General features: G+C 34.1%; 1 protein-coding gene across 1 annotated transcript; it reads left to right on the forward strand.

The window, feature by feature from the left end:
• Nucleotides 1–6,252: 6,252 nt before the first annotated feature.
• Nucleotides 6,253–13,065, forward strand: LOC139864990 (protein DETOXIFICATION 24-like). Its single transcript, XM_071853537.1, has 9 exons — nt 6,253–6,356; nt 9,051–9,303; nt 9,370–9,911; nt 10,555–10,641; nt 10,721–10,777; nt 11,088–11,326; nt 12,417–12,535; nt 12,621–12,707; nt 12,805–13,065. The coding sequence occupies exons 2-9, from the start codon at nt 9,052–9,054 to the stop codon at nt 12,883–12,885; spliced, it is 1,464 nt and encodes a 487-aa protein (XP_071709638.1). The 5' UTR covers nt 6,253–6,356; nt 9,051; the 3' UTR covers nt 12,886–13,065.
• Nucleotides 13,066–15,610: the final 2,545 nt, after the last annotated feature.

A 15,610-nucleotide genomic window follows, 5' to 3' on the forward strand; every position in this document is an offset into this window, starting at 1 on the left:
AATACTATTCCTATTATTAATATTATTTTACCAAATAAATATTTGTTATATAAAAAAATATATTTAAATACCTATGACATAACTATATTATTATTTGTGTAATAAATACTAATTATGTATCTAAAGTATATAGAATAAAAATAGTTAATTAAGTTATTAATGAAACATATAATTTATTAAAGTAATAATAATATATATAAATTTGTACGATTACAATTATAGATGTTAATATATATATAAATGATATAGGTTCGTGAATCCGAGGCCAACCCTGCATTGTTCAATATCGTCATATGTATTTTTACTACAAAATACATTATAGTGAGTTTCATTACTCCCTTTTTATATATATTTTTGGGCTGAGAATACATGCGCTGTTTTATAAATGTTTTACGAAATAGGCACAAGTACTAAAACTAATTCTATGTGGGTTTAAACCAGAAATACACCCTTAGCTTGGTAACATTAAACTACTTGTCTATGTACGGTAGACGCGAAACCTAAAGATAGATCTATTGGGCCTGACAAACCCCATCCTGACTATGGGATGCTTTAGTACTTCGAGGTTATTTTAAACACACCTGATCTGGTGTACTTCAGAGGGTAAAACATGAACGTTAAGGCTTGTTACCGGGTGCCTACAACTTATAGAATACTTTTATACACTTGCGAGTGTACATATATATTATAAACGAAAATCTTGTGGTCTATTAATATAATGAAATGATTGTTATGATAAACCTATGAACTCACCAACCTTTTGGTTGACACTTTTAAGCATGTTTATTCTCAGGTATGAAAGAAACCTTCCGCTGTGCATTTGCTCATTTTAAAGATATTACATGGAGTCGTTCCTGGCATATAGAGGTCAGAACCTCGCAATGGGACCATCTGATGAAGACTTCGTCCAGGTGGATTAGGACGGGTCGTTACACTTTAAAATTTAAAATTCCATCATACATGTCTAGTAAATACTCGAAGTTATGATACAATAGTTTTTAACATTTATAATGTGTTAGTCAGAGTTTTCTCGTAGAAAATAACGGGATGAAAAAAGAAAGAGAAATTTTTTTAATAATATTATATTCTGAGTTGGAAGAATAATAACTAACACGGTGAAGATAAGCATCAAACGAGAAAGCTAAATAATAGAATAAACAATTACTTAAGACTTTATTAAGATTATTAGTCATTACAAAACACATGATTTCTCTTCCTTCGTAATCCACTCATTATAAATAAAAAAGGCTTTTATTCGAGCGGTATTAAAGGAGCTCATCAACTTTGAGGTTATGAGTTCGAGTCTCGTCATAAACAAAAAGAGTGTATTTGTTTTTCTATAAAATCCGCTGATTGATGGATGGAAACCCTTAAAGCTAATTAAAGCTAAAAACTTTTAAATCTATAATCCATTTTCCATCTCTTTCATTCTTCTTATTTCGTTTTCACTAAAAAAAGGGATCGAGAATGACAGTTTTAATTGCTTTCATTTATTTTCTATGTAAAAAAAAAAAAACTTAGTAACGCCAGTTGTCCCTGAAGTTTACCACCATGGGTCCTAAAGTTACTTTTTTCATGATAAACCTTAATGTTTTGATTTAGTTTCATATGCGTCCCTAGAACTAAGTGATGTTAAGTCATCTTTGTTAAGTCACCTAGGCTAGTTAGTTCTAGGGATGAATATGAAATCAAATTAAAACATTAAGGTTAGCATGAAAAAAATAACTTTAAGGTCCAAAGTGAAATTAATAGTAAACTTTAAGGACGATTGACGTAATTAAGTATTCTATGTTTGATCTAGAGAACTTAATAAAGTTTTCACACTTGCAAATCTGAACTTCAATGAAGCAATACAAAACCTAAGATAAAATAATAAAGATAGACATCTTTATATTCTCAATTATCTTTAGTTTCATACTTCTAACTGAACTCCATATATAGTGGAAATAATTCACATCATTGTCGTCACTAATTTAGTCTCACCATATACCAAAATTTTCAATTACTAAATGAAGTATTGATTTTTTTCTTAACATCAATTCCGCACAACAGAATGTTCATTGTTAATAGATCTCTGCAGATGATCTTAATTAACAAGTCTAAGTCTACCATGCCTTAAACTTCAAGACCGAAGCATGAGAATAAAAGATGCATCATCTACTTCTCCATAGCTTCTATCACAAGGAATCCCATACCACGTCCTTATGTCAAGACAAAATCCAATTGAGACTAACAGCATTATAAATAGTGTCTCTTCTCAATCATTCAGTCTGATTTCCTTTATAAGCATAATGCATATGCCATTTATTCAGGAAGTTTCTTTACTTCTCCATATAGTGAATTTGGACTTTTTCAGAGTCAGTATCACATAATACCATTTATCATCGCAAGATAAATTGAATTACTTCCAACATCATATTCTTATTATGAAGTTTACGCTTAAAGAAAACCTATTAATCATTTATTAGCTTGACCCTTTAATGTCTAGTCAACGTGAGGTGCTCGAAAACCCTACTGCTCGAAAACCCTGTTGTCCGAAAATCTGGACTACTCGAAAACATGTCCTGTCCGAGAACATTGTGCTGTTCGAAAACCTTGTCTGTTTTACAACCTTAATGCTCGAAAACATTTTATTCGAAATGTACTCTTATGTAGTATGTTAATTTTCATTATGATCTGTTCAGGAAGACAAGACAAGGAGACGACCCCGTAGAATTAGAGTTCGATTAGCTTGTTGATACATATACAGTGAGTGAGTTTAACTATAGACAAGTAGTATATAATAACTAGTTAAACTGTATATGTCATGCTAGTTTAGAAGCATTATACTATGGTATTTGATTGATGATGATTATCTATTACATGCTGATATTGGGTGATATTCTGTGATAAACCCTAGTGTGTCCCTAGCATGTGGTAGCCTGAGGTAGGAGAGATCAACCATGTGGGGTTAGGTTCCTCGATGGCAGTCGGTGTAGTATAAGTCGGAATGATGCATCTCCTGAGTGTGGATGAATTATACTACTCAGTATGTAGGAGGAACTTTCGGTAGACCTCAGTCCGATCAACTAGTAGTTGCAGGTCCTGCTAGACTGTCGAAGTCTCTATTGACTGCACTAGTGGTTTTGCATGCTTAGTTGTATGACTTGTTAGTATAACTTTTTATTATATGTTGTTGCCTGTAGTTAACTCATTCACTTAGTTATATGCTAACTCTCCCCTGTCTTTCCCCTTGCAGGTACTTAGCTTTTAATGTTTTGGAAATGACGGGATGATTGATGTTATGCTAGATCGTGACTCACTCTGATGTGACTTTTGTGACTTTATAATGTAATTTGTAAAGAGGATAATGGCACCGGTTTTCTGTAATAACTTAATATTTTGATTGCTTGTGTTAAATAACTAATATGTTTTACCTTCCACCGTAGTTAATAAAAAAATGTAGGGTGTCACATTAGGCTTATCACTGTAAGTTTTTCTCTTTTTGTTTAATGAAGTTATTTATATCTAATATATTTATATCTTTGTTTAACGGCGTTATTTATACCTGTCATTAACATTTATGCTAAGTGAAATTTTTGACTTAAAATCAACTTGGCACTATAAATGTAGACTGAAAACGATCAAACCGTGAAAGTTTCGTGAAGAATTCATGGTCTAAAAATGGTTAAACCGTGATTTCAAATTACTAGTTCATTTAAGAACTCGTGACTGTTCTTCATCGATTATTTGAGTTTGTTGATGTTATGATTGAAGATTCTTCACAAAATACTTTAATTGCAGCCTATAGAACTCACATGAATCATTTACAAGCTTTAAATCGAAGAAAACAATTTGTTTGGAAAAAACACGATGATGAAGATGACGAACAACTAAAAATGGTTACATGCTTCATGAATAAATCCGGACAAACTGATTCAGATCCTGCAGATTGATTTGGATCTAAGTTAGGAGCGAATGTGATCTGGATCCATTCCCGAATTTGTGTCTGCATTGCAGTATGTGTAACGATTACGATGATTGAATTTATGCTTGAAATTTTGACCGGATTTGGTCTTAGTGTAATAGGCCTGTCCAAATTTGGGGTTATCAATGGGCTGTTCGGATTCACCTATTTGTCCAAAATGAACTCAATTTATGTTCGATATTCTGCTAACTCAAGGGTTTTCCGGATTTAAAATGGTTATTGGGCTTTGAGGAATTACTAAAGCCCAACAAGACTACGCTTGTACGAAATTGGGCCTTAGCTATTTTTGTGTCCGAATTTGCACTACATCCCAACAACATAAGGACCAAGATGAAGTCTTTACGAATTAAAGGTCCAAGTCCAAAAATTTCGGACAAGGACCTCCAGTGAAAAAAAGTTTTGATTTTCCTGACGGAGGACTCATTGTGCAAAGTTAACAGTTAACTTTCTGACATACTAGTAAGAATCAACTAACGAAAGTTGACGAACGTAACGAAATCTAATTGATATTTAATTTTCAACTTTGCATGATTTTATCACCGATTACTACGCATAATTCAGGAATAGTGTCTTCGGATTTTCCAAATACGGTGCGGCTCATTGTTATATTTAATTTAAATAACCAACCGAATGTCTTAGTCACCGTATTTTTTTGAATTCAGAGATATTGTCACCAGATTTAACTTACGCTGTGATTCTCGGCTTTTCCGTTCACGATGATTTATCTACATTTGGATATTGCCGACTACATTAACCACTTTTACAATGATGTTTTATTTCATAGAAGCATCATTATGGGGGATATGGATATGGTTGATGTTCATGACGAGTTATTATCGATTCGAGGAGCAAATGAGAATTCGAAGAAAAACCCACATGTTTTGAGGACTTAAAGATAGAGATTGATTTATTAGCCCCCTACACTCTCGAGCTTTGGAAATTATGCCCATACACTTTGAGAAGGGAGTTTCTAGACTTCAGCATAGCTTTGTAATCAAGTAAAATGATGATTCAACCACGACTTCTATAGATGTAGGGTATAGGACACACACTTCAAAGAAAGCATTCCTTATTTGGGGGAGTTAGAGATTCAAAGGAGTTCCTTAAGTTATTGTTGTGACTACCCGAGGAAGACAACAGTATCATAGAGAGAGTTATTCGAATCATGCTAGAAAACTAATAGCCACTGATTCGGGTCATGCTATAAAACCAATAGCTACTGATTGAGCCTTTGAACGTCATTGTAAGTGACACATTTGGTCACAAACTGTCTGTGAGAGTGATCACTTTTTGGTCACAAACCGTCGGTGTGAGTGACCACCTTATGGTCACAAACCGTCAGTGTGGGTGGCCACGTTTTGGTCACAAATAGTCAAAGTGAGTAACTTTTTTTTTGTCACTAATATAATAGTTACTATAAAAAGTGACCACTATAGACTAGTTATTATAGTGATCAATTTGATATTTTTAACTCTAATTTTATTTTGTGACGGACTATATACGGAAAGTGATAAATAATTTTGATCACTAATTTAATATAGTGATCATTTTTGTGTGGTTAGTGACCAAATAGTCCTCACTAAACTCATTTTTTTTCTTGTAGTGATACTTCAAATTTGTAGTAATAGCTTTGAAATCCACCATCATTAAAGAATTTTGAATATATTTTTTAATTTTGATTCCTTTATACTTAACAGACCCATTCTTTTTTTATCTTTTTGAGAAAAAACGAAGATAATACTAGTAATTAATAAGATAAACTTAGATCTTCTATAAGAAGAAAACTTAAAAAAATACAAACAGATCTAAACACGAAACGATCAGAATCACCATATCTAAACACGAAACGATCAGAATCAACTAATTAAACCAATGAAAAAGCCCAACCTAGACAAAAAAACATAACAGAAGAAATTAAAACGATCTAAAACAACAAATATCAGCCTACCCAAACTAAGCACGAAACTATAAACCACGTTCAGAAAAAACAATCCCATTACTTAAACTTCGTCAATGTTAATTAAATTCACATATTCAATTTCCATAACTCTCAATCAAACATGCACCATATATTTTGGTTCAACAACCTGTGAATAAATGAAAGGTTTATAGATAGATTGCATTTATTATACTAAGTTTTCTTAATAATATAGCACCATTTAAAGCACAAAATATCAACAAGATAAAAATAAATTACCAAATATATTCGGACCACAAAACCCCGATATTTTTCATGGCCATTATAAATATAAAAAAATAAATAAATAGCGGCCTGTAGAATCTATAAGCCAACAAACTACAAAACTCTCTCCTGCTTCTTTGCTAAAGTTTCAATTAAATAAGCGATATACTCTGCTCACTTCGTGCCTAATTTTTTTTATATCATTTAGTAAGTTTCCTTGTACATATTTCATTTCATTTTAATACCCTAATTTTGAATTTTATTTAGTTTAAAAAGCTCAATTCTTTGACAAGTTCTTATCTTTAAGTGTGTAAGATTACTCTCTTTTGTTGTACTATTTTTTAATTAGTATATATAATATATAATATAATATATATTATATATAATATATAATATATAATGTATAATATATATGCAACATCTTTTTATGATTTATAAACCAACGATCGTGTTTACTTTTTATGGTACTAAACACTTGAATAAAAGTTTGGTTTATATGGTGATGCACATGACCTTTGAATGTTTGTTGTGATTGTTTGTGAAATCTACGGTACACGTTTTTTTCGCGTATAAAAATTGTATTTTGTTTGGTGCGAGGAAATAGAATTATAGAAACAAAGTAGATGATGACGACGGATGTGGTAAAATCTACACAAACCACATGGTACTTGTTCTTGCATGTGGGTTTTATTATCGCCACGTCACTGACTTCTTTGTTGTTTGTAAAGTTTAATCCAATTCTTTTATTTTTTTATTTTTATTTTTTGTAAACTAGATTATACGAAACAATACGTTTTAAAAAAGAATTTTTTTGGGTAAGGAAGGAAACCCTCCTATAAACGAGTACATTGGCTCCTCCATAGAAGGTAAAACCTCGAGTAATCAAGCCTCCCGAGCGCGAGACCTGGTACCGGGTGAATTGCGCATTATGCGCACCCTCTATTCGCACTCCCTTTTTGAACAATTTAGCATAGCCAGGAATTGAATCCGGATGGTGTGCTTCATTGGGCAATTCAGTGACCACTCAGGCAAACCTGAATGCTTCATTAAAGCTTTTTAAGCCATTATTAGAAATTACTCCGAGCTCAAGAGAAATAATAATGTATTACACTATTATTATTATTATTATTATTATTATTATTATTATTATTATTATTATTATTGTTAACAACAACAATAAAATCAAATTCATATGTGTTAGTTTTGAAAGTGAGATGTTGACAATTATTCTTCTATTCTAGAATAGAAAAGTGTGTCATTTTTTCACCCGAAGTGAAAGAGTAGAGAAATTCCTCTCATTATTATTATTATTATAATTATTATTATTATTATTATTATTATTATTATTATTATTATGCGACTTGCTTTGATATTTCTGTATAACTTCGTTATTTATAAAATGATTATTATTTAAAAATGATTTTCATATAAGAAAAGAAACAATAATAGGAGATGGATGGGACTCATGCCAAAAGGTTCCTCATTCCAGCTTCATTCCAAACAAGACTTTTTTGTTGGAGTACTACCTAACAGTATCCCATTAACACGTATAAAATTTATATACGAAGTATTTTACTACCACAAAAATAGGGCAACACTTGATGAAGCCATATAGCACTTCACTTCTTGAAAACCAACCCTTTTTTATACTGATTACGGAGAATTGTTATTAAAATTATTATTATTGGTGATACTTTTAACAAAATTCCAAAATAAACCATTATGGTGCAACTTGCGGGCATAGCTCAACGGTTCTCCCCATGTACTTTGTGTCATGGGTTCGATCCTTAGGGATAACATGGTTTTTTTAAACCAATTGAATACCAATAATGGTGGTATATATTGACCCTATAGGGAGGTTTTACCGGATTCGTTCACAGACCTCTACCCGGACCGATGTGTTCCCTGGGTACCGTCGATCGGGTTCGGGTTTCCGCCCGAACGTGTGTGTTACGTGCAACTGATGAGGGTTGTTGAGATAAATGATCTAACCTTCAAACCTCCTTGGGTGGTAATGATACGTCCTACGAATCGCATCAGAAGACGGTTTTCAATCTACCATTAGCCGTTTAAAACGAGCATTTCTAGTCGGAATTGGATGTCTGCTTGCATTAGGAGGTAAAGTATATCCGGATGGATGAAGATAAAGAGTACAAATTATGCAAGAAACAAGATAGAGGTGGATGATCAGTGATATTATTATAGTGTCGTGATCATACAAGATCCGAACATAAATAACCGTTTAGAATATGCCGGATAGGAATACTTGGAGTTTATATTGATGTGTTTACACATAAGCCCTCTAGCTTGGATATTCTAATATTCTATAGCCTTACACCCAGCACGTGTGCGGTGTGTCCCAATATATCTTGGCAGTGGCATACGATCGGAGCGTCTGTGCCACGTCATACCGAATATTCAGGAACGTTTGTTACGCATAGGTGGTATGTGTGACACGTCAACCACCCATGCAACAAACTTTCCCGCCAATAAATAGACCCCTTAGGTCATTCATTTGAGGATCTTGACACACACAAGTAGATTAATTTCGATTCTCAAATTCAGAGTTTCTCGACTCCGATCGAACTCCGATTATCTTCGTCGGAATTCATCGCCTAGGATATTAATTACTCAATCTAGTTGAGTAGATTAATCCTCCGATTGTTTTTACAGTGTCGCCAATCCAGATTGCGATCAGGCTTGCACGATTGCCCGAGATAAAACAATCGATAAAATTTTTCCCCCCAAATTAGCATTTGAACTTTGTTATCTTCAAAATTAGGTTCAAATCAGGCGGCGAGGTCAAAAACCGGCACGAGATAACTCGCTTAAACAGAAAAAACCTTATTGTTTACTCGCTACTTTATGTCTGCTAATACATTTATAATCTTTCGTTTTCAGAATGGATGATGAGATCAAGACAAAGCTTTTGCAATATGAAGAAGAAGAAGAAGAGGAAGGGGATCTAAAACAAAGGATATGGATCGAATCGAAAAAAATATGGAGAGTCGCATTTCCAAGTGTCATATCAAGAGTATGTGCATTCGGAACTATCGTCGTCACACAATCATTTATTGGACATATCAGTGACATTGATCTTGCTGGCTACGCCCTTGTTCAAACGCTTAGCGTCCGTTTTGTCAATGGCATACTTGTAAGTTCACCATATCTGACCACTTACTGTTTATAGATAAATCGATTAATTTGAATATATCGACAGTTGGGCATGTCTAGTGCAACCGAGACCCTTTGCGGACAAGCATTTGGAGCAGGGCACGACCATATGATGGGCATTTACTTGCAAAGATCATGGATCGTTGACTTGATTACTTTAACTGTGTTGCTCCCAGTATTCATTTTTGCTACTCAGATTTTCAGACTGGTTGGTGAAGAAGAAGCGTTAGCAAAAAGTGGCGGATACATTTCGTTATGGTTCATTCCATTCATCTACAACTATGTTTTTAGCTTGACTATACAAATGTATCTACAAGCACAGTTAAAGAACATGATTATTGCATGGCTTTCTACACTACAATTTGCTATCCATATACCTTTATCAATGCTTTTCGTGTATAAGTTGAATATGGGAGTCGCGGGTGCAATGATTTCACTCTCGATGTCGTCGTGGGTCCTTGTGATTGGTGAGTTTATATACATTTTTGGTGGATGGTGTCCGAATTCTTGGAAAGGGTTTACGGTTGCTGCTTTTAAGGACTTGTTGCCTGTTGTCAAGCTCTCAATATCCTCTGGTGTGATGGTCTGGTAAGTATTTGATTCATATTTATTTGTCGAAATTTATTCGAGCTAATATCTAAACTTCATGTGTTTTTAACAAATAGTATTGATTTTGTTGTTTGAAAGAGGTGTTCGCCCACGTTCAAATTTGTGTTCTTCTTTTACTATTTTGACTTTTCAAAGTCAAAGTGATACCAAGTGATTCACTCACTTTAGGGTATATTTGGTAACACTAGCGGGTAGCTGTTAACTTTGAACTTTTAGCTGATAGTTGATAGCTAATTGTTGTTAGCTGGTAGCTATTAGTTCTTTAGATGTATTTAATTATTTTGCAGATTAGTTGAAACTGTTAAAAAAAAGTAAAATGATAAAAAGCTAGGAGCTTTTTCAAACACTAGTTCTAATAGCTTTTAGTTTTTCGTCTAAAAGCTTTAAGCTTTTTTAACCAAACGAAGCTTTTTATTAAATATACGTTTTTCATAAAAGCTCATAAAAGCTCCTAAAAGCTCCCATCCAATTATACCTATATGCTTTCTGACTTAATAAAATCTTAATGGATATAAGGGATCATTATGATTTATGAATGTTATGAAATTTCATTCTGTTAACAAAGTTGGAGTCATATTTTTCAAAGTCAAACTGTTGTCTGACTGTTGTTACTCATGTGTAGCTTGGAGTTATGGTACAATGCTGTTCTGGTCTTACTTGCTGGATACATGGCAGATGCAGAAGTCGCCATATCTGCCTTCTCGATTTGGTAAAAATGCGTGTTCATATTCTCCATTACTAAGTCGTTTGTAAGAAACTAAAACGGCCTTTTCCTGCTTTTTTTGCAGCCTGAACGTTAACGTATGGGAGTTCATGATAAGCCTTGGTTTCTTAGGTGCAGCATGGTAAATAATCAAGCATTTCTTAACAACTTTCAAGAGCGTTGAATTTTCATATGCTATGCAAAAATTTATCCAATTCTCAAATGAAAACATTCATTTGATTTAAGTATCCTTTGCTTTGCCACAATTGTGCACCTAGAGGTGGCAATTTAGACCCATATACGGGTTAATTGGTCGCTATGGGCTATTATATTATTTTTCTCTAATAATATAATAAAACGCGGTATGCTAAATCTCTAGTTTATATCTAAATATAAGCAATCCTTCATTCTTTGACTGATTTATATTGTATTGTAATTTTACATGTATAAAGTGTTCGAGTGGCTAATGAATTAGGGAGAGGAAACGCAAAAGCAGTAAAGTTTTCGATAAAAGTCTTGTTAGGGACATCCCTCACGATTGGCATGTTCTTCTTTATTCTTTGTTTGGTGTTTGGAAAAAAACTTGCGTACGTGTTTACAGATGATGATAGAGTTGCAGATACTGTATCAGATCTTTCTTTACTCCTATCCTTCTCTGTTTTGTTAAACAGCATTTATCCAGTACTCTCAGGTAACTACTTCTCTTTCATAAATTTTATTTAGTCAAACTATTTTTAGCAAAGTTTTAACAGTTTGTTTCTTACTAGTCTGCATGCATTTTGAGGTTATTGTTCACTATTTGAACATCATAATTTACTTTGCAATCTAAAGTTTTGAAGTTCACAAGTCTCAATTTGCAAATTTCTAATACTTTTTTCGTCCCATAATAAGTGTCTACAGAGACTACAGAGACTAAGAGACATACTATATATAATAAACCAAGGCTCCAATTTTACTCTTTATCTACATGACTATATCCAATTAAAAAACTACATGTGAAAAGTAAGGGTAAAATAGACATTTGACCCGTGGCAAATGTAGGTTATAGCCCACTACTTTGAATTTTATTAAAAAAATATCCTTTGAATTGTATAAGACACCACTAAAATTAACTTGAGTTGCTCATATATTTTTCGAATTTATAGTTTTTCTCTTAAGTTGTATAAGACACTACTAAATTTAACTACTCAGACCTTATATTTTTCTCAAATTTGTAGTTTTTTAAAAATAAATAACCACTAAAATAGTATTCAAATATAATTAGTATTGAAAAAAAATTTAATGCCCCCATTGAGTTTGTCAAAAAATGAAATGATGTCACATTCCTAAAACCATGATTCATATATGAAGGACACTTATTTCGGGATGTATGGAGTACCAGTAAGCAATTTGTTCAATCTTTTTTCTAAGCATAGTTATATGAAATTCATAATTGATTTAAGTAATTTCAACCAGTTCAACCCAAACATGCAAAGAAATTAGTCACGCATACAGTGGCGAATCCTAGATGAAAATCTAATTGGGTTCCTGAAATTTTTTTCAAAGCTAATTATATTTTAAGGACACTTTAGTGATTGTTTACCTAAGAAAACCAAAATTTTTCAAAATATATGGGTTCCTATCATTAAATTTAGTAGTGTCCTACACAATTTGAAGTATACATTGTATAAATTTTTTTTACACTAGTGGGGTCATAGGACCCCACTCCTTATATACTAGACTCGCCAATGCACGCATATTATAACGTGTTCACAATATGACAAATGTGTTTTCAACATTAGGGGTGGCTGTTGGAGCCGGTCTGCAGGCAACTGTCGCGATCGTTAATCTTGTTTGCTTTTACTTAATTGGTGTTCCATTTGGAGCTATGCTCGGATATTTAACATCTCTCGAAGTTAAGGTATAATCGAAATAACATTTAGCAAAACAAAGACACCCAGTCAAGATTTTTTTTATGATAAATTTGATTTGATATCACTTGACAGGGTATATGGATCGGAATGATATGTGGTGTTCTAACACAAACGATTACACTTCTATATTTGAATTGGAAGACAGATTGGGACCTTCAGGTAAATTCAGTTAAATTTATTATTTGGATTATAAGTCAAATTTATTTTTTAGTCTGAACAGAGAAAAACCTGATTCGTTTTATTTTTTGTGTCATAGGTTACGAGAGCTTCGGAACGTCTGAATCGATTTTACTTGAAGACAAATGATGATGCCGATCATGTTACTAATGAGTTGTGATTGAGAAAGAGGTCCTCCACGTGTTTGTTTATATCAGTTCCATTATTTTTGTCTATAATATTTTGGCTTTTGGTATCTGTCTATTATTATTACATTACATTATATAAAGCACGTAATGATTATTCTACGTGTCAACTTCTGCTTGATTTTCGACACATGTCAACTCGTCCTTTACTTCTACCAAGTTTATCAATTATTTTCATATATTAATTGAATTATTAGATTTCTTAATTTGATTTAATATACATATTTTATTACCTAAGATATTATATTATATTATCATATAATAATATATTAGTATTAACTATAGATGTTATAATTATATTAATAATATTATATATTATATTATTATATGTTAAAATATTATTATGAAATTGTTTTAAATGATCATAAATAATATTATTTAAACGATACATTGATTTAATATTAATATTTATATATATAAATATATAAATGCTCATGAAATCGGGAGCTCAATGATCAATACCGTAGTGTAGTAAGTTTGTACTAAAAAACATATACATTTAAAGATGTACAAAGGATATTATTCTTAACGACCGGTTTTAAACAACTATTTAGGGTCTCATGTTTGGTGTTTTATTGATTATTTGTCATTTAAATTAAAATATTCCAACAAACGGGCTCATAATCTATACTTTATTATTAATACTAATGTTTTCGATATAATTGTTATGAGTAATACAGAATTTTTTTTATTGTAATTGTATTATACATTTGATAAGTATCAATACCAACATTATCGGATAATAATTTATACAAATGTCGTGTAACGCACGAGCTCATAAAACTAGTAGATATATATAATGAATGAATATGTTTGGACATTTTTACAGTAAAACAGTCCACTTATTCATTTGTTAAAAAGTAAATAAAAGAAAGTAGAACAACACACATTGTGTGTCTTTTGGCTGAATTTTTCTTTTGGTAAATGCTATTTTGCTAAAGTTTAATAATGGTATATTCAGTACCTGTCCATGAAGTAACGACTATTGCAAAATCAGTCTCTGACTTCACATTTGCACTTGTGATTACTTTAACTGGAGTGACACTACTGTAATTAGTTAAAGTTTAATACAAAAAGAATCGGTGCACAGACAAAGTTGACACCACCTTTACATAAACACGTATGGAAACTTGTGCAGATGGAATTCCAACAAGAAAGAAACGTGCACGGCATCACGTATAGAACTTTGTTCAAATGAGCACGCTAAAAGGTAGCTGAAAAGCATTGCGCAAAAGACTGCACATATCACTGCACAAATAATCGTTCAAAGAACCGTGCAAGTTGTGCAACATGTAAACCGCAGCCATGGGCTTATGCGGAGCTACCATGGTGCAACGTGTAAGAAGTACGAACATAACTGCGGCCATGGGCTTACGTGGAACTGCCATGGCGCAACACAAAGTGCGCGCAACACATATGCCTTGTGTTGCACACCGCACATAAACTGTAGCCATGGGCTTACGCAGAGCCGCCATGGACTTAGACAAAGTGCGCGCAATACATAGGCGATATGTTGCTCATCGCACGTAAAATGCAGCCATGGGCTTACGCAGAGCCGCCATGGACTTAGGCAAAGTGCGCGAAGCACGAATAAACTGAAATGCACAAATGAATCGCGAGAAGTGGGGATGGTACTACTCGGGATTAACGCCCACAATGGCGTCCGAAGCGCAAAGGAACTATGAAAAGATATCGTGTATTGCTGAAGTGTGCTACGGAATATTTTACATCACATATCTATGCCTTCACCGTAAAACAGGGTAATGAAGTGCGTCCGCTCTTCTGACAAACTAGTATACAGTCAATGACGACACCACGGAGCATGAACCAGGAGCGACCCGGGGCTGTCCAGATTCATAATGACGCTCCTCCCAAAAGGGAGATATTCCGAGAACGCATATTGTGCAAACGGACCCACCAAATATAGGTTATATGGCCGCACATGAAAATTGAACACGTCTTTCCAATTGATAACGTAGCACCATGCTAGCCCCGATTTCAATACTAAGAAAGTATTTTGTGGTGTTGAAATCCAACATTAAGTTGACACCACCTTTAAATTGCGCGCAACACATGCGAAGTGTTGCGAACCGCACAAAAATTCTTGCAACCATGGCCTTACGCGAAGCCGCCATGGTGCAAAGGAAAAGTGCGCGCAACACACGCAAAGTGTTGCGAACCGCACAAAAATTTTTGCAACTGTGACCTTACGCGGAGCCGCCATGGTGCAAAGGAAAAGTGCGCGCAACACATGCAAAGTGTTGCGGACCGCACAAAGAATCTTGCAACCATGGCCTTACGCGGAGCCACCATGGTGCAGTGTTGCGGACCGCACAAAGAATCTTGCAACCATGGCCTTACGCGGAGCCGCCATGGTGCAAAGGAAAAGTGCGCTCAACACACGCAAAGTGTTGCGGACCACACAAAGAATCTTGCAACCATAGCCTTACGCGGAGCCGCCATGGTGCAAAGGAAAAGTGCGCGCAACACATGCAAAGTGTTGCGGACCGCACAAAGAATCTTGCAACCATGGCCTTACGCGGAGCCGCCATGGTGCAAAGGAAAAGTGCGCCAATACACGCAAAGTGTTGCGGACCGCACAAAGAATCTTGCAACCATGGCCTTACGCGGAGCCGCCATGGTGCAAAGGAAAAGTGCGCGCAACACACGCAAAGTGTTGCGGACCGCACAAAGAATCTT

Source organism: Rutidosis leptorrhynchoides, chromosome 8, assembly GCF_046630445.1.
Source record: "Rutidosis leptorrhynchoides isolate AG116_Rl617_1_P2 chromosome 8, CSIRO_AGI_Rlap_v1, whole genome shotgun sequence".
Classification (NCBI taxonomy): Eukaryota; Viridiplantae; Streptophyta; class Magnoliopsida; order Asterales; family Asteraceae; genus Rutidosis; species Rutidosis leptorrhynchoides.